Source organism: Gorilla gorilla, chromosome 3 (genome assembly GCF_029281585.2).
Source record: "Gorilla gorilla gorilla isolate KB3781 chromosome 3, NHGRI_mGorGor1-v2.1_pri, whole genome shotgun sequence".
Lineage (NCBI taxonomy): Eukaryota > Metazoa > Chordata > Mammalia > Primates > Hominidae > Gorilla > Gorilla gorilla.
This window is the reverse complement of record NC_073227.2, coordinates 13195670-13212994: the sequence shown is the minus strand read 5'-3', so window position 1 is coordinate 13212994 and position 17325 is coordinate 13195670. Positions and strand designations below refer to the sequence as shown.

The window sequence follows — 17325 nt, the reverse complement described above, 5'->3', positions numbered from 1 at the left end:
AGCGAAGCGGGGCCTGACGTGATGTACCGTGTTTCAAGTCTGTTTCACAGCACAAGACAGCCTCAGCTCTGTGGTCCACAAACCGCATGACCAAATCTGGCCCCCTGTCTTGTGTAATAGATAGTTTTCTTGGCACATGGCCACACCCGTTCACTCACTGCTATCTGTCTGCTTTCCTGCTGTAAGGGCAGGGTTGTGACGGACCTGATGGCTGGCAAAGCCAAATACGCATCCCCCGGCCCTACCCAGAGCACGTTTGCCTCCCCTCTTCTAGAACGACCTTGGAGGCTCCTGCGTGCCTGTTTCTGCTGGGCAGGGCCAATGGGAGAACCAGCAGCCTGCTAAAGTGGGGAGGGTGTGTGTAGCCTCTAGCCCCTGGCCTCTGCATTCCTGAGAGTCACTTTTATGGCATTGTAGATTAACCCCTTGGGGTGCAAGCATGCTGGCCTCTCCTTGGCTACCAGTGTCCATAGTCCCCTGAAGTGGCTGTGGGAGCCACTTCACTGCCTGCCAGGAGCGCAATTGTTTGAGCTGGCCCTGACCCCTGAGAAACCCTTTATGCCCCTGCTTTGCCTGGTTCCTCTCCCTCCAAGTCTCAGCCCAGGTGCCTCCTCTTTCAGGAAGCCTTCCTTGATTTCATCCTCCTCTCTTTCCTCCCAGGCCTCCCTTTGCTGCTGCACCGATCATGCTTTGCCATCCTGATCTGTTTCCCAGTCAGTTTCCCCCACTTGTCTGTGAGCTCCTCCTGTGAGCAGCCAAACCATGGGACAGGTAGGGTCCCACAAAGCAGAGCTGGGATGGGGATGCTGCCATCGCCAGTGGCAGGTGGGGCTCCAAGCTACAAAAAGCAGCATTACCTGGAGGTGGGGAGTGGGACCGACCCTCAGAAGTGCAGTTTCATGTGAGGGATGCAGTCCCGAGGACCCCTGCTGGTGTGGGGGCAGGTCCGGATCACCTTCTGAGCCCAAGATGATTCACTGCAGAGAACTGAAAATGCTCTGAGACAGTGTGATGAAGCCAGAAACCGCCTGTGCCTTCCTATGACTGCAGCTGTCATCATTTGCTGCAGGAGACTGAAAAACACAAAGACAAAAGCCATCACCCGTGCGGGAGGTAGAAGGCAGGGCCCCTGCTCCCCAGCCAGCACCCCCGGCTTGAGTTGCAGCCTGGGGCTCGGGCCTCAGGGAGCCTGGTCAGCACTCAGAGTGTGCATCCGAGGCTCTGGCTAGGAGCTGTCCTGGGACCTTCGAGATGGATAATTAAAGGGGGCGGTGGGAGCGGTGGGGGTGGCGCTAAAAAGCCACAGCTGAAGGGTGCGGCTGGGGGGCTTCACACTGCTCTGTCCCAGGTGGGCCAGATTTGGGCTTTCCTGAAGGAAGGACACAGGAACAGATTTGGTAGCTTCTTTGAGCGATCTGGGACAGTCACAGAAAAAGTCTGAAGGCACACTCGCATTTCCCAGGCCGTGGTGGCCATGCCTGCCGCTTCTAGTGCTGGCTAGAAATCGTGTCCCTGGCACCTCGTCTGTCCAGACTCCTGAGCAGCCAAACCCTGGGATGGGAAGCACTTGCTGAAAATGAGCTTGTTCCGCCCTCAGGGAAAGCCTCTGGTCAGGGTGGCTTGTTTTGTTTTCTGTCTAACTCTAACATACCTGTTCAGCAGCTTCCCAGCCCGGAGCAGGCCAGAAACGGGGAACAGCCTGGTGTAAAAGGCAGGTGGGGAGATGGAGAAACTCTAAGACTATCCCCTCACCCTGGCGATGGGTCACCTTGCCTTATAATTCAGTAAAACACCAGCTGGTCCCAGAGATCAGGAAAGGGACAGAGGACGGTCATTGCTTTCCAGAGCACCATTGCAAAGATTAACTCTGGAGCTTGGTGCTTGAAGGAGTGGGTGTTAAGTTCCCTGGAAAACCCCAGACTCCTGGGCAGGACTTGCTTCCCGGGGTTTCCGGCAATTGAGGGCACCACTGCCTTTGTCTCCGGCTGCTCCACTCACACCTTAGAAAGCCCCAGAGGGCAGTTGAGGGAGGGGTGAGGAACACAGGTTTGGTGCTGGAAGGACTGGGATCTGGGCTGGTTCTGCTACATAGGAGCTGTGTGGCCCTGGGCAGGTCATGCCTCCTCTAGCCCCTCTGTGAATCAGTTCAGCGGGCATCAGGAGACACTCACCAGCAGGCATCAGGAGATACTCACCAGCAGGCATCAGGAGACAGTCAAGCTGGTGGCGCCATCAGCAAGCCCCATGTGATGACAATCCTTGTGAAGGACTGAGCATCTTCTTGGCAAGTGACAATTTGAATTTATTACAGCCGCATCAGGGAGCAGAACTGGAGGGCACTTAGAAATCTCCAAGCCCAACTCTACCATTTGCAAGATGGAGAGACTGAGGCCCAGAGGAGTGACAGATTGTCCCGGGAGAATTGAAGCCTGAGCTGGGGTTCGGACAGGTCCTGTGGCAGGCAGGGCTGTGTGTGCTTCTGCCCCAGCGTCTGCAGCCTCCAGGTGGGCGTGCTTGGAAAGCCCCCAGCCCTGAAGGCTCAGGCACCTTCCTCTAGGAGGCCGCTGGGTGTGCTCTGTGGAGTCGGGGTGCTCTGTGCAGTTGGGGAGGCTCTTGGAAAATTCCCCCGGCCTTGGGCCAGAAGTACAGCTGCAGAGACAAACAGGATACGGGGTCTCCAGCCACAGCAGGGGACAATGGCCAGGAGAGGAAATGTCTCCAGACCCGTGTGTGGATGTGGAGCCCGTCTGGGGGCTTTTTTCAACGTAGCTTCCAGAAAAACAAACACAGGGGAAGCCAAGCATCTCTGGCCAGGAGAGGAAATGTGTTCTGCCTACTCTGGAGAAGGGGTGGAGGTGTGAGCAGGCTGGAGAACTGGGGGCACCCGCTTTGAGTCTCAGGTCACAGATAGGAAACTGAGGCCCAGAGAAGGAGGTGCCACAGGCAGGCAGCAAGTTGACACAGGTGGTCTTGGGCGCCAACTCCCCACTTCTCCCCACAGCCCCTTGGGGCCATCATCTGAGCAGGGGCACAGGGCAGCCCCATCCCGTGATGGGGGTGATGAGGCCAGGGCACTGGTAGGAGGCGCTAACCTCCCAGGGACGTCGGTTCTTCCCCACCTGCCTGTCGAGCGCAGCCCCTCTGTGCTCCTCGCTGGGCCAAGGCTGCGGAGAGGACCCGGCACGGGCATTTGTTACATGCACAGAATCTCAGTGTAACTGAGCTGTGCACCTGTGCTTGGCTTGTTAGAAAAGTCCTTGAGTCTAATTTAATCTTTACGATGACTCAGGGCATGGCCACAGAATCTCACGTCCCCACACGCGTGACACCCAGGGCTACTTGGAGGAAGTGACCACTCCATGAGGTTGTGTTGATGGATGTGTTGGACCCGAGGCACGAACGTGACCCTCGGTGGAGAAGACTCGCTGAGCAGGGGAGGGAGCCTCAGAGGCTACAGGTGGCACTGGTGGGGACGTGGGGAGAGGAAGACCTGGAGGGGTGGGGCGGGGTGATGTTGGGTGCTTCTGTGGGCATCCACAGGTCCTGGGCACTGGGGTGGCAGATGCCTCGGGGGTGGCCACTCACCCAGGAAAGCAGCCCACATGGAGGAGAGGTGGGTGCCCAGAGTTGCACCCATTCCACAGGGAAGCTGCCAGTAGAATCCAGCTCCCAAAGTGCTCTGGGCTTCAGCAGTGGGACCTTTGTCAAGGGTGGAAGCATTACCCAGTCCCCTGAGACAGGGGAGGCAGAGGGAGCTGGACAGAGGCCTCCAGCTGGCGGGGGCTGGGCAGGATGAAAGTTGAGCCCTGATGGGAGAAGGAAGGTGGGAGATGGGGATGGCAGGTGTCTGCAAGGAAGGGTGGGGTGCTGAGGGCTGGAGTCCAGGAGGGGCTTCAGGATGGGGTCCCCGGACCTTGTATCGTCCATCCCCAAGGCCCAAGGAGGGGGCTGAGGGGACCCCAGGCTGCAGGGACTGCAGGCTGTTGGGGTTGAGGGGCTGTGGTTGGGGGCCAATGTTTCTAACCACTGTCCCAGGCCTGCTTCACAGCTTATGTACCGAGCTGACACCAAAAGGTAGGACCACCCTGAACCTGTGAACCTGACCTTATTTGGGAAAAGAATCTTTGCAGATGTAATTTCCTTAAGGGTCTCTAGATAAGATCATCTTGGGTTATTTAGGTGGACCTCAAATCCAGTGACAGGGCGCTTAAGGGAGACTGAATAGGAGACACAGACACAGAGGAGGAGGCTGGGTGGAGACAAAGGCAGAGACTGGAGCGATGCCACCTCTAGCCAGAGCATACCTGGAGCCCCAGAGGCTGGAGCAGGCAGGAAGAGGCCTCCCCTGGAGCTTCCGGAGGGAGCATGGCCCTTCCCACAGCTTGATTTTGGACTTTTGGCCTCCAGAACTGTAAGAGATGACATTTCTGCTGTCTGGAGACCCCGGTTTGTGGCACTCGGTTGTGGCAGCCCCATGAAACTGATAGAGTGACTGCCCCTCGATGAGGCCAGAGAGAACACCATCTTTCTCCTCAGACGCAGCCGGGGCTGGGGAGCCGTGTCCCCGCAGGGAAGAAGAGCTGGTCTGGGAGCTGCGGCCCCTCTGCCTGTGGGTCAGACTTTCAGATTGCTGCCACTGGGGATTCTCTCAAAGTGTCCTTTGGTGCCTCTGAACCCCCCAACCCACCGTGTGCTCACTGAGCGTGTTGATGGCATGGAAGGGGGCCTGGCCAGGCCGGGCCGGGGAGCCTGGAGGCTGGGCCCCTAAGGGGCTTGGGCCTCACCTGGGCTATCCTTGAGTTCTTTTCGGGGTAGCAAGGGGACATGCCTGGGGCATCTGCTGCTGCACCCCTGATCCTGGGCCCTGGCCTCAGTGGGGAGGAGGGAGGGTGTGACTTGAGGGCTCGCCGTGCAGGATGCAGGGACTTGAGGTAAGCGTCGGCCCCTGGGCAGAGCCTGTGATTAGAGAAAGGTGAACAGGACAGGAGGGCGAGGATGAAGGATGCAGGTGTGGGCTGGAGGGGCTTTGACCTGAGTAGCTCACCTGGGCTGGGAGTTCTCAGCCTGGGGTGACTTCACCCCCAGGGGATCAATATCTGAGCTATGTTTGGCTGCTATGATTAGAGGAGGGGGCTACTGGCATCCAGTGGGTGGAGGCCAGGGACCAGCTAAAACCCTCCAGTGCACAGGACAGCCCCCCGCCCTGCAACAAAGAAGGATGCGGCCCCAAATGTCGGTAGTGCCTTGGTTGAAAAGCCCAGCCCTAAAGCCTTCAGAACCAGTCAGACCTGGTTCCAGTCTTATCTTCTTGTTGGTCACTGGCCTTGGGCATGTCACATTACCTCCCTGAGCCTTAGTTTTCCTGTCTGTGAGATGGATACATCACTATTTGACTTAGGGATTATTCTTGGTTTTCTCCAACCAGGTGTGTGTAAAACTCCGACCTATCACAGCACAGGATAGAGGGATCCCTCCCATTCCCACTTCCTAGAGCTGGGCCGGAGCCAGCAGCCCACACCCACCACGTGGGTGCTCACACTCCTGTGTTGGCAAGGGCATCAGAGCAGGCAGACAGGCGGGGCCAACAGGGCAATTTGAGTTCAGTTCTGCCTCTTGTCCCAGCTGACGTGAGCCCAGGCCAGGCTTCCTCAGCAGGCAGGGGCGAGATTACGTGCTTTGGCCTTGGGTCTGCCTGGCCGGGAAGGTTTCTGCTCTCAAACCTGGCTCAGGCCTGGAGACAGTGGGAGGGTAAAGAGGTAGACCCGTTGGGACAGGCCAGGCTAGCAAGGAGAGCTTGCGGTGAGGAGGAGGGGAGCCCATCTCTTCCCCTAAATGTTCCCATTGATGGAGCCAGTGGCCCGGACAGCACCCGGGCAGAGACGGAAGAAACTGCACGTGAGCGTTTGTGTGCATACGTGTGCCTGTCCATGTGTGCACACACTTGTGCTTGTGAGTCTTTGTGTGCCCATGCATATGTATGTGTGTCTGCATGCACATGCGTGTGTGTGTGCATGCATGTATGTGTGCAGACATGCGTATGTGTGTGTGTGCAGTAAATGGAAGAGGAACAGAGATCAGAGCTGAGGCTGGCAGGGCTGAGGCAGCCGGTGGCTGGTGGACTTCCCCAATCCCAGCCTGGCGGGGGACTGGGTGCCCCTGGCCTCTACTACAGAGCCTGGGGGCTGGGCAGCGGGCAGGCAGGACAGGGCCTGGACCTCGTCCAGGAAAGAGCTAATGATCAACCAGCTGCGGTGTCTGTGCAGCCGCCCTGGGCCTGCCTCTCCGTCACCGGCCCTCAGGCACAGGGAGGAAGTAGGGCAGGAAGCAGGGGGCGGAGGCCGCTGTGCAGTCAGCCTGGCTGTGGGCGGCTCCTGCCTGCTCCGTCCAGCTGGAGACAGCCCCGTGGGGCCAGCCAGCGCTGGGCCAGGAGCGGCCACCTGGTTCCTGCGTGCTACGGCCCTGTGGGCCTGGGAGCTGCCTCTGAGGAACACGCCGCAGGTATGGGGGGCTCCGGGGCAGGCGGGGCGTGGACTGGCCGAGTAGGCTGCTGTCTGCCGGTCTTGCCATGGTTGGATCTTTACACTTTCTTGAGGACTTTTCTGACCTGTTTGGGATGGGGTGGAGCGAAACTGCGAGCTGGGGGCCTCGGGGAGGTCGTTGGCACCCTCAGCCGACCCCACTCAGAGCTCACAGGTGCTGGCAGGGCCAATCCGCAGTGATTGAGGGCAATGATTTCAGCTTTGACAAAGCACCCTTGCTTCTGGGACCTGGCCTGACCCCATGCTGGCCCTTGGCATGAGCGGCCCTGGGGGTCTGGGAGCAGAGCCAGCCTGTCAGTGGATTCCAAGTCCAGTGGACCTCAGGTGTGACCCCAGCGCCCGGTTAGCTTGGGCCGCACTGCCAGACCTACCAGGGCGAGCCCAGCGCCTCTGAGCCTCACCCGGCACCGCGGTGGCTATAACCGGCCACTCTGATGCCGCCACCTGGGCCTCTTTTCCAACAACCAAATGGACCAGCAACTGGACCAGGGGCTCCAGCCTGAAAATTCCAGGGAGGGCCTGGGCCCAGCCTTCAATTGCAGGTGTGCCGGGGCGTGTGCTCCTGTGTGTGTACACCACTGAGACCCCCTCTGGGCCTGTGTGTGATCCCCCAGGAGCCCTGGGAGCCCTTGCCCTGTCTGTGAAGCGGGAATTTCCGACCTTTTGCCGTTGACGAGGCTCAGATGAGATGAATAGCAAAGTGACACTGGGGGGAGTTAGCAGTGTCGGCCAGTGCCAGGGCCAGGGGCAGCCTGCATGTGGGCCGGCCACTCAGGGTGTGGCCTCCCAGCGCCAGGCAGCGGGGCTGCGGCTGAGCCTGTGGCTGGAGGCAAGGCTGGGCCCGAGTCAGGTTTGGGTTTAGGATGGGTATGTGGGGGCTGGGCTCTGACCACCTGGGTTCAACCCCACCTGTGCTGCTTGGCTGTGTGACCTTGGGCAGGTAGAGTCACCGCAGCTGATGGCTCATCCGTGAAAGGGGCACGGCTGTGCCTCCCTCCTCCAGGTGAGCCGAGGATGCTGTGAGCACCCTGGATGGCCATAATTACGTGACTGTCAACACCATTGTTGACAGTGATGATAACTGTGTCCCGTGTGGGGCGCTGGGCCAGCGTTTTTTGCATGGAGACGTCACTCACTCTTCCAGCAACACGGGTGACGATGGCCGCACAACACAGAAGAGCAAGGCAGGGCCCAGCAGCGCACGGGTGCGCCGGTTTCCCCTGCTGCCAGAGCGCAGGACACAGCCCTCTCGGTCGTGTTCTCTCGCGGCTCTGGAGGTCGGAATTCCGAACTCAAGGCGTCCCTCAGAAGGCTACTGGGGCGGCTCCTCCCTGCCTCTTCCCGCTGCCTGTGGCTCCGGGCGCTCCTGGGCTGTGATTACATCAGTCCACTCTCCGCCCTGGTGGTCACATGGCCTCCTCCCCGGCTCCTCTGTGTGTCTCCGTGTCCTGTCTTTTACTTCCAAGGACACCAGGCACTGGATTTAGGGCCATCCTCATCTGGAACACCCTCATCTCAAGGGAAGGTCGCTTCATCTGCGCAGACTGTTTCCAAATAAGGCCCCATTCTGAGGTTTCTGGGGGCATGAATTTTGAAAGGACAGTGTCACCCCCGGATGCGAGGTGACAAGCCAACCCTCTGGAGGTGCTTGGTGGCATAGGTGAGGTCTCAATGGCCCTAGAAGTATTTGTTCTGTAAGAGCCTGGCGAAAGCTTGGCCAAAGCTTCCCAAACCCATTCAGGGCTGGCCGCGGCCCTCTCCCTTCTTCTTCCAACCCACATTCACCAAACTCTGACTGTGGACCAGGAGCACTGTCCCTTTAACCCACTCGACCCACTTGTGCGGTGTGCGTGCTCATTCTCATTTTCTGGCTCAGTAAATTGAGGCATGGAGAGGCCTCCCAGACATCGGGGTTTGGCCCCACGTCTCCATGTTCTGGAGCCAAACTCCACCCCTTTCCCCGGGGCTGGAGGCTGGCCTGGGGCTGGAGCCTGTTCTGACCCATCCAGGGTCCCCCAAGGGTTTGTCCTGATGATAAACTGAACAAACAGGATGAAGGCAGGAAGGAGAGAGTCCTGCAGGCTGCTTGGTGGTCCCCCAGCTGGGTGAGCTGGCCCCTGGGGGCGTCAACACCTGCCCATGGTTGGGGCCTCTGCTTGTGCAGTGGTGGCTGGGCCTGCAGGGCTGAGGGAGGGGACGCTGCGGAGAAGGAGCTCACTTCCTCATCGCCAGGCTCTGCACAGGAACCCCACGCTTAGGGTTATAACAGCAGGTGGGAAATTCCCTGAGCCTGGGGAGCCCTCCTTTTCTCAGAAGACAGTCTCTGAGCACCAGCTGTGTGCCAGGCCCGGAGAAGCCCTGGATGCCGTTTTGAACAGGCCTGTTCCTAACCCAGGGGGAGGTGGTGGGCTGGGAGGCAGGCAGGTGTCCCGGACATCAGCCAGTGGATGGAGAAAGGCTGCTGGGACTCCTGCTCTGCCTATAGGGACATAAGACCCAGCTTCTGAGGGACAAAGAGGCAGAGATGGGAGGACGAGGACTCCGAGGTCAGGCTTTGGGAGCGAAAGACCCCCTAAACCAGGGAGCTTGCATGCCCAGGGAGTGGATTCCAGTGCTTTGTTGAGACGCCTCCATGTGCTTCCGGAGAGGAGACGGGAAGACAGCCTGGCCTTGCAGGCAGGGGCTTCCTGGTGCTGCCACAGACTCAGGGCCAGGTGGTGGGCACAGGCAGCCACAGGTGACAGGACTTGCAGAGCAAGGAGGAGAAAGCAAAGTCCGAGGCTGGGCGAGGGCAGCCGGGGCATCCTGCACTGCCCCTGAAGGTGCCCAGAGCTCTCCAGGCGTGACCAGGGTCCCAGGACATGGGAACAGGGAGGGTGAAGGACCCAGGCTGCACAGGGCATTTGATCAGTGAGGCTGTGTTCTGCATCCGCAGTTCCACGCACGCTTCCTCCTTTGGAAAGCAAGTCTCATGGGCTGCACCCTGCTCCCACTCCTGGGCGAACAGCTTCCCCGGAGGGTCTCTTGGGCGCCTCTTGGCGTCAGATGTCTCCTGATTCACCATTCCCAGCCCCCACAGGTCCTGGTCCCTGCCCCTCAGAGGTGGTTGGGGGGTGGGAAGGATTTGGCCACAAACTGATCAATCAGATTACAGTTGGAGCAGGTGTGCAGATGGAAGGTGGTGTGCCGGGGCCACTTCACAGCCAGGGGCTGTCGCCTCTGCAAGCCTTGCTGGCCCGGGGCTGATCCGGCTGAGGCCCTGCACTCTGAGCATCCTCAGGGAGCCTTCCCTGACTGTGGGATTCCCTCCCCGGCCAGGGCTAGGGGACCCTCTCTGTGCCTCATAGAACCTGCCTCACGGAACCATCACTATTCTGTCGAAATTCCCAACTTAGCAGGCCTGGGTCTCCCTCCCTCTGTGTGGGAGGTGGGTGGTTGTTGAAACCAAGGACTTTAGACCGTGGGCTCCTCCCGCCCCTGCTCTGCTGATGGAGCCCAAAGTATGCAGTGAGCTGGGGCCCGGGAGGCCAGTTCTCAGGGTGACAGCCACAGCCGTGGGGGCAGGGGTGATGGCTGGGCTTACATGACACCCACTCGTCCCTGCCTGCAGCCGACTTGCCCCCCATGAGGGTTTCCTCATCCTGTACTAAACGTTACACAGGAGCTGCCTCTTGGGGAGCAGCCTCTGTGAAGGGACCTGTCGCCACAGTGGTGGCCCGAGCCGAGAGCAGTGCGGGGAGGGAGGAGGTGCTCGTGGGTGGGAAAAGGCATGGCAGGGATGGCAGCTGCAGTGTGAACTTCTGCTTTGGTCTGACAGGTGTGCGGGTGTGCGGGTGTGTGTGTGTGTGTGTGTGCGCTTGCCCACAGGCTTGAGAATTGCCTAACCCCTCAGAGCCTCAGTTTCCCCATCTCTGCACTGGGGAGGTAGGCCTTCCCTGGGGGTTGCTGGGCCAAGGTGTCTGGTACCAGGAGGTGTGCCAGTTGGCACCTACTGTCCTGGGACTGTCCTGAGGTCAGTCTTGACCGCCTCTGGGTTTTCAGGCTCAGAGCCTCAGGGGAGGGCTGGGGGTGCTGGGGAAGGAAACTGGGCTCCATCTGTGCTTGATGTATGGTGAGATTTTCCGTGCTGCTGTCTAATGCAGGCCCAGCTTCCCCTGTTTGGTAAAAAACTGAGGTGGGGAAGAAATAAGCCCAGCATCCCCGCAACTCCTGCCTCCCATCTCCCCGCCCCTGCAAGACATTCTGAGCAGACACTGGGACGGACTTTGCTGTGCATGGACTCGTCCCCCTGCTCCTGGCTTGAAGCTCCCAGGGGTGCCTCTCTGCCCTTCCCAGGTGCTCGATGTCCAGGGCCTCCTGCCTCCCCTTCACAGCTGCGTCCTCTGTCCCTGACTCCAGACCCCATGCACCCCCAACAGCTGCCTGATTTGCCTCCCAGTCCCCTGCCACGTTCCCTGCCCAGAGACCAGGGTGGAAGTGGGAGATGGGGATAAGGACAGGAGGCTCTGGGGGTTGTCCTGGCAGCTGGAAGGCCCCAGCCTCGTGGGCCCATCAGGGCTCTGAGGCCCGGACGGAGGCCCTGGCAAGCCCTGGGTGCCCTGCCCCCCAGCATCCACCACAAAAGGGGTGACAGGACAGCAGGAGGCCAGACTTGCACTTTTGCTCCCAGACAGAGGTCAGAGGCATGGCCGTCCTGGTTCTCCATGCCTTGCCTGCAGAGGGGATGTTTGCCAGCCACTGAGGGGCTTCAAGCCAGGAGCAAGGGGACTAGTTCACGTACCGGAAAGTCTGTCCCAATGTTTGCTCAGAATATCTTGCTGGGCGGGGAGATGGGAGGCAGGAGCTGCGGGGGACGCTGGGCTTATTTCTTCCCCACCTCACATTTCACCAAGCAGGGGCAGCAAAGCCTGTATTAGACAGCAGCAGGGAAAACCTTCTCACCACACATCAGGCACTGACGGAACCCCTTTTCGTTCCTCTGCATCCCCATTGCTCCCCGAGGCTCTGGACTTGAAAACTGCCCTGGCCATGGTGTTCTGGAGGGGCAGGGTGGACATTTCCCCACCCACAATCAGTGAACAGTGAGGCCCCCCCTTAACCAAGCCCTCCCTTTGGGGACAGCAGGTTTCTGACTATGTGCTTGCCATCCTCCTCTCTTATTAGCCCCTCTGTCTGAGGCCGGAGCTGAGGAGGACGTGGCTGACCCCGTCCCTGTGGCCACAGCTGGGGTTTGTCCCCTGTGCACCTCAGCCCTGGCCCAGGCTGCCGTCCCCATGGCCCCTGTGCCTATTTGTGACGCTGGAAGGGGGACTCTGTGTCCTTCTGTGTCTTCTGACAGGCGACGGAGCACTGTTTCAGGAGCATGGTCTGTCGGGTGTGACGGCCCAGCAAAGAGGCAGTGACCGGCTCCTGAGGAGGGGCACAAGGCACCCAGGGGTTCTGCCTCGACGGGGAAGGGGACTCCAGGCAGAAAACCAGCGAGAGGAGGCCCCGTGGAGGAAGGGAGCACAGCAAACCCGAGATAGGGAGGGGAGGCGCAGCAGCGGTGCGGGATCACGCCCACCACAACACGGTGCACGGTGCGGTGAGGGGCTCGCTGGATCTGAAAGGTGCAGGCGCTCAGCAACGCTGGTGTTCTCTTTCTGGACCCCAGCCCTGGACACAACCTCCGTGCTGGTTCTGGAGGGGCCACCTCTCCTGACCACACCCCCTCTGTCCACAGGGCCAGGCATGTGAAGTCTCTGCGGGTCATGGAGAACCTCCCTGCCGTGACCACTGAGGAGTCGACCCCCATGGGGAGGGGTCCTGTGGGACCCTCAGGAGGTGGCAGCAGCCGGGACCAGGTCCGGACTGTGGCCATGAGGCCCTCTGTGAGCTGGGAGAAAGCGGGGCCCGAGGAGGCCAAGGCGCCGGTGAGAGGCGGTGAGTTCATTCCACCCTCACCAACTGCCCTCCATCCCACCCACTTCTCCACCCCACCCGCCCCGTCCATCCATCCCTCACCACCCTGCCTGCCTCCAGGCCTCTTGGGGCTGGGGCTGGGGTCTGCTCTCCATCACTTCTCGTTTCCTTCCCCCGTGTGTGTTTAACAGGAGCCACTGTGCCCGCTGAGTCACTTGAGAGGCCAGGGCCCAGCTCGTGTTTTTCCAGGGACGCGTCAGTGATAACAAAACTGGCAAAGAAGGAGGCAGGGGCCTTTGAACCCACATGTTCAGAGACCATTCCAGAAACAGTCCGATGGGTTTGGCCTTGGAACCCCTGAGAGTCCTCAGGATGAGGCATCCTCGTTCTCCAGGAGGCACCCAAGGTGCAGAGAGGGAAGGGCCGGGCCAGGCCACCCTGTGGTCAGGGGCCGGGCCAGGACATGTGCCCAGTTTCCTGAATTCCCAGGAGACCTGAAGAGTGGCCTAGGTGATCTCCAGGATCCCCTCTTACCCCCATCCTGAGACCCTGAAGGGGCGAGGGGAGAGGCAGGGGAGACCAAGGCCTGGACGGCCCCTCCCGGCAGGAGACAGCTGCGTTTGTGACCCGTCCCTGGGCCTCGTCCTCCCAGTGTCCAGCCTCAGCCCAGTCTCCTCTTAGCTGCCTATGTCCCTGTCTCGGGACTCCAGGGCTTGGCACATGGTAGGTGCTTCGTCACTGTTCAAGGGATTGATGAACGAAGGATGTGTTTGGACAGTGGCGTGGAAACCTCAGATGCTGTCGCCTGGCTCACAGCCAGGTGTGGGAGTGTTTTATACCTGCGATCCTGCCCTTCTGCTTGAGGGTAGAGATGGGAAGGGGTGGATGGCCTCCTGCACTGATCACAAAGGGGAAGTGGTCTGCAGGTACTGGCATGCCTGGGCAGGAAGGGCGGCTCAGAGGTTTGGGGTGGGGCCTGGGCCTGGGGAGCCCACCCGGCCATGGAATTGCGTTCCCTCCAGGGCAGGCCTCACGAAAGGAAGGGGCTGGGCTGTGCCCAGGGCCACGAGTGCACAAGGAGACTGAGACGCGCAGGAGGGCCCTGGCCAGCCTCCCACAGAGCCACGGGGCCCAGGGAGGAGCTGGGAGCCTCTGGGAAGGGGAGTGGCAGGAGTTGGAAGCCTTTGCCCTGAGTGGCTGGGTGCTTCCTCCTCCGGAGGCTCAGCAAAGCACCGTGGCATCGCCTCTGCCCGGAGTGAATCTCTGTGGACCCAGCGGAGGGGAGCTGAGGAAACTTTCCCTGCTTGGCCGAGGGAAAGCTGGCTTGGGGTGGGGCTCCTCATCAGCTCCTTCACCTGCTCGTCTTCTCTGGACAATTTCAGATAGACATCAAAGGTGGCAAGAAATAGTACAGATAATTCCATTTGCCCATACCCAGGTTCCCTGAATGTTCACATTTTAGGACTTTTACTTTGTGTGTGTACTCGTGTGTGTGTGTGTGTGTGTGTGTGTGTGTGTGTGTGATTTTCTTCTGATCCTTTTGGGAGTAAATTGCAGACATGATGCCCCTTCATCCTAAAAGGTGTCCATATTTCCTAAAACCAGCACATTCTCTTATATAACCACATTGTAATTATTTCAATGTTAATTCCCTGGTTTTAATAACACCATCACCTGATCTACAGGCCTCATTCAGATCTTGCCATTTATCCCAATAATATCCTTTATAGCAAAAAAAAAAAAAAAAAAAAAAATTCTTGGGTCACACCTTGTGTTCTGATGTGACCGCGACCTCTCTGAGGTACCTTTTAATCTGGAGGCTGCTGTTTTGAAGGATACAGTTTGGATCTTTTGTAGAATGTCCCTCGATTCGAGTGCAGCTACTATTTCTTCACGATCACATTAGGGATTTGGGCAGGAATCCCGCAGAAGTGATGTTTCTTCAGTGCAGACGATGTCTATTAGTCTCTGGCTGGTGACGCTAATTTTGGTCCCTTGGAGAAGGGGCGGCTGCCAGTTCTCCCCACTGCACAGTTATTTTTCTCCCCTCTGCAGTTAGTAAGTAGCTGGGGGGACAACACTCTGAAACTGCGTGAATATCCTGTTCCTCATCAAATTCATGAAGTGCTACTGTCTCATCATGGGCTGGCCTGGCTGAAATAATCCTTGCGACAAAGACTGCCAGGCAGTGACTGTCTAATTAGGCAACTCTTCTCCGTTCAGCAATCAGCTTTCAACTCTAAGGAAGAGCTGTCCCGCTCCCCAGTTATCCATTGATTTATTTCAGCGTAGGCTCACACATTGAGTCTCCATACTATATACATCATTACCTATTTTGTCATTCAAACCACGCTAGATTTGGGCTTTCCATGTGTCTACGTCACTTAGTGGGTGTGTCCTCACTTTCCGGGACATGAGATGTTCCAGGCTTATCTTGCACTTTCCCTGTCATAGCCCTGGGATCGGCCATGTCCACAGCCCCGTGTTTCCAGGGAGCCCTGGCTTTTGAACTGGAGGATGGTGTTTAGAAGCTGTTGGGCCGGAACTCTATCAACTTCAATAGGGATGGCACCTTGTTTGAGAGACTGAAGAGGAGACCCAGAGCCAGCGACCATGACATAGGGTTGATTGAGAGGACTTACGTACAGGGTGGTTCAGCAGTGGCGGGCTGGACAGGACCCCTGTGAAAAGCATGCAGTTGATGTAGCATTTTCCCTTAGCACCCTCCCTCTACCATCCTCCACCTGGCAACCCTCATCCAACCCTTCCAAGCAAAGGGGCAGGATCTGCATGGCCTGCATTCCCTGCAATGAGCCAGGGGCTCAGATCTTCTTCAGACAGGGAGTGAATCTCCAGGCTGGCCACTGCTGGATTCTTTAGCTCAAATTCCGAGCACACGTTCTTCTTAGCCCATGAGGGCATCTGCGGGGTGTGTTTCGGTTACCGCTGTCAGGTGCATCGGCCAACGGAGTCGAGATCTGAGCACCACACACTTCTTTCCATTTGAAACATTTCTTTCTTTCTTTTGTTTTTTGAGATGGAATCTCGCTCTGTAGCCCAGGCTGGAGTGCAATGGTGTGATCTCGACTCACTACAACCTCCGCCTCCTGGGTTCAAGTGATTCTCCTGCCTCAGCCTCCCGAGTAGCTGGGACTACAGGTGTGTGCCACCCTGCCCGGCTAATTTTTGTATTTTTAGTAAAGATGGGGTTTACCATGTTGGCCAGGCTGGTCTTGAACTGCTAACCTCAGGTGATCCACCTGTCTGAGCCTCCCAAAGTGCTGGGATTACAGGCGTGAGCCACTGCACCCGGCCCATTTGAGACATTTCTGAGCCCCCACTGCATGCCTAGCTCTGGGCTTGGGCTGGGGCTGCAGAGCAAGTGAGGCCTAGGAATGGGCTCTGGCCACACCGGGCGAGTGCACGCCACTGCAGGTGGTCAGCAAACGCGGGTGTGAAGTGAACACCGTCGCAATGCAAGGCCCAAGACCACTGTGGCTGTGCTGCGCCCAGGGCTCTGAGTGAGATGTCTAGGACGCTGTGAAGACTGGCCACACAGAAGTTCACTACTCTCCGCTGCAGTTGCAGGTTTTCCTAATCAGATCCCCCTGGATCCCGAGGCCTGGATAGAGAAACTGCGCAGGACAGAGATGAAGTGCCCAGGCCAAGATTCAAACTCTGCAGGACCAATGGCCAGAAGGGTGACCCCCAGCAGGGAACCAAGCAACCAGTAGGGGTCTATGTCCTGGCTCCCACCTGCACAAGCTGTGAGGCTGAGCCCGTCTGTGGGCTCAGATAAAGTCCTCCAAAGATGCCCATGTCCTTATCCCCACGACCTATGCCTGCATTACCTCATCCAGCAAAGGGGACTTTGCAGATGTGATCAAAGGCAAGGATCTGAAGATGGAGAGATGATCCCGGACGCTCCAGTGGGCCCTCCATGGAATCACAGGGCTTTTGTAGGAGAAAGGCAGGAGGGAGAGGCAGAAAAGGAGATGCAGTGACAAAGCGGAAGTAGAAGTGGCGGCCACAAGCCGAGGGACATGTGCGGCCTCTTGAAGGCGTGGAGTGGATTCTCCCCAGAGCCCCTGGGAGGAACAGGGCCCTGTCCACACCCTCACTTTAGCTCTGTGAGGCCCATTGGAACTTGAGAGCGGCGGGATCATACGAGTCGTGTGGTCTTAAGCCTCTGAGTGTGGGGCAGCTTGTCACAGCACGCTGGGAAATGCAGGCAGCTTCCCTCCTTGCTGGGCTCTGGGGAGACTGGAGGAAGGCAGCTGTGGGAAAGGCGGCTCGTGCGGGACAGAACTCACCTCTTTTCTTGCAGAGAGACCTGGAGCGTTTGGCGCCTTCAGAGGAGCCAGGCCTTTGCTTGGTCTCCCCTAATTCTGGGAACCTGCTGTGTTGCAGACGAGGCTCCTCCTGCCTGCGTGGCTGGGCCTGCTGCTGGGACCCCTCCCTGCCAGATGGGGGTTTATCCCACAGGTAAACATCCTGGGCCCTACACAGGGCTTCAGGTTCAAATCCGGGCTGTGCCGCTCCCTGGGCATCCAAGAGTCTAACCCAGGGCTTCTCAAAGTGTGGCCTCAGACTTCCCGCCTTAAAATCATGATGGGAATAGAAAGAAGGGCTTGTTAAATGCGGATGCCTAGGTCCTGCACCCAGAGGGGGACGTGGCCCCCAGGGGCTCCCCTAGGCATCCCTGTGTGCACCTGCACAAACGGCAGACACGGTCCTGGGGGCTCCGTGGGTGACACCCAGGGAGGGGCTTCACAGGTGCCATATGGTAAGAGGTAGACGAAAGTACCCACTGCGTCGTGGGGCGAGGTGTCCAGGCACAGGCTTCCCAGGGATGGGATCTCCGCAGGGCACAGGTGGAGGGAGG

The 17325-nt window shown here is 58.7% G+C and overlaps 1 protein-coding gene across 4 annotated transcripts in view; it reads left to right on the top strand.

The window, feature by feature from the left end:
- SH3TC1 (SH3 domain and tetratricopeptide repeats 1) overlaps positions 1–17325 on the top strand; it is a 62103-nt gene that overhangs the window by 10705 nt on the left and 34073 nt on the right. Inside the window, exons 1-3 of one of the 4 annotated variants that reach the window (XM_055385381.2) lie at positions 6285–6498; positions 12262–12461; positions 16851–16925. In XM_055385381.2, coding sequence (XP_055241356.2) covers positions 12290–12461; positions 16851–16925 — 247 coding nt within the window. In that variant the 5' untranslated portion in view covers positions 6285–6498; positions 12262–12289. Of the gene's footprint in view, positions 1–6284; positions 6499–12261; positions 12462–16850; positions 16926–17325 lie in introns of those variants that run through there. The other 3 variants (XM_055385377.2, XM_055385380.2, XM_055385379.2) reach the window with 3 other exon arrangements.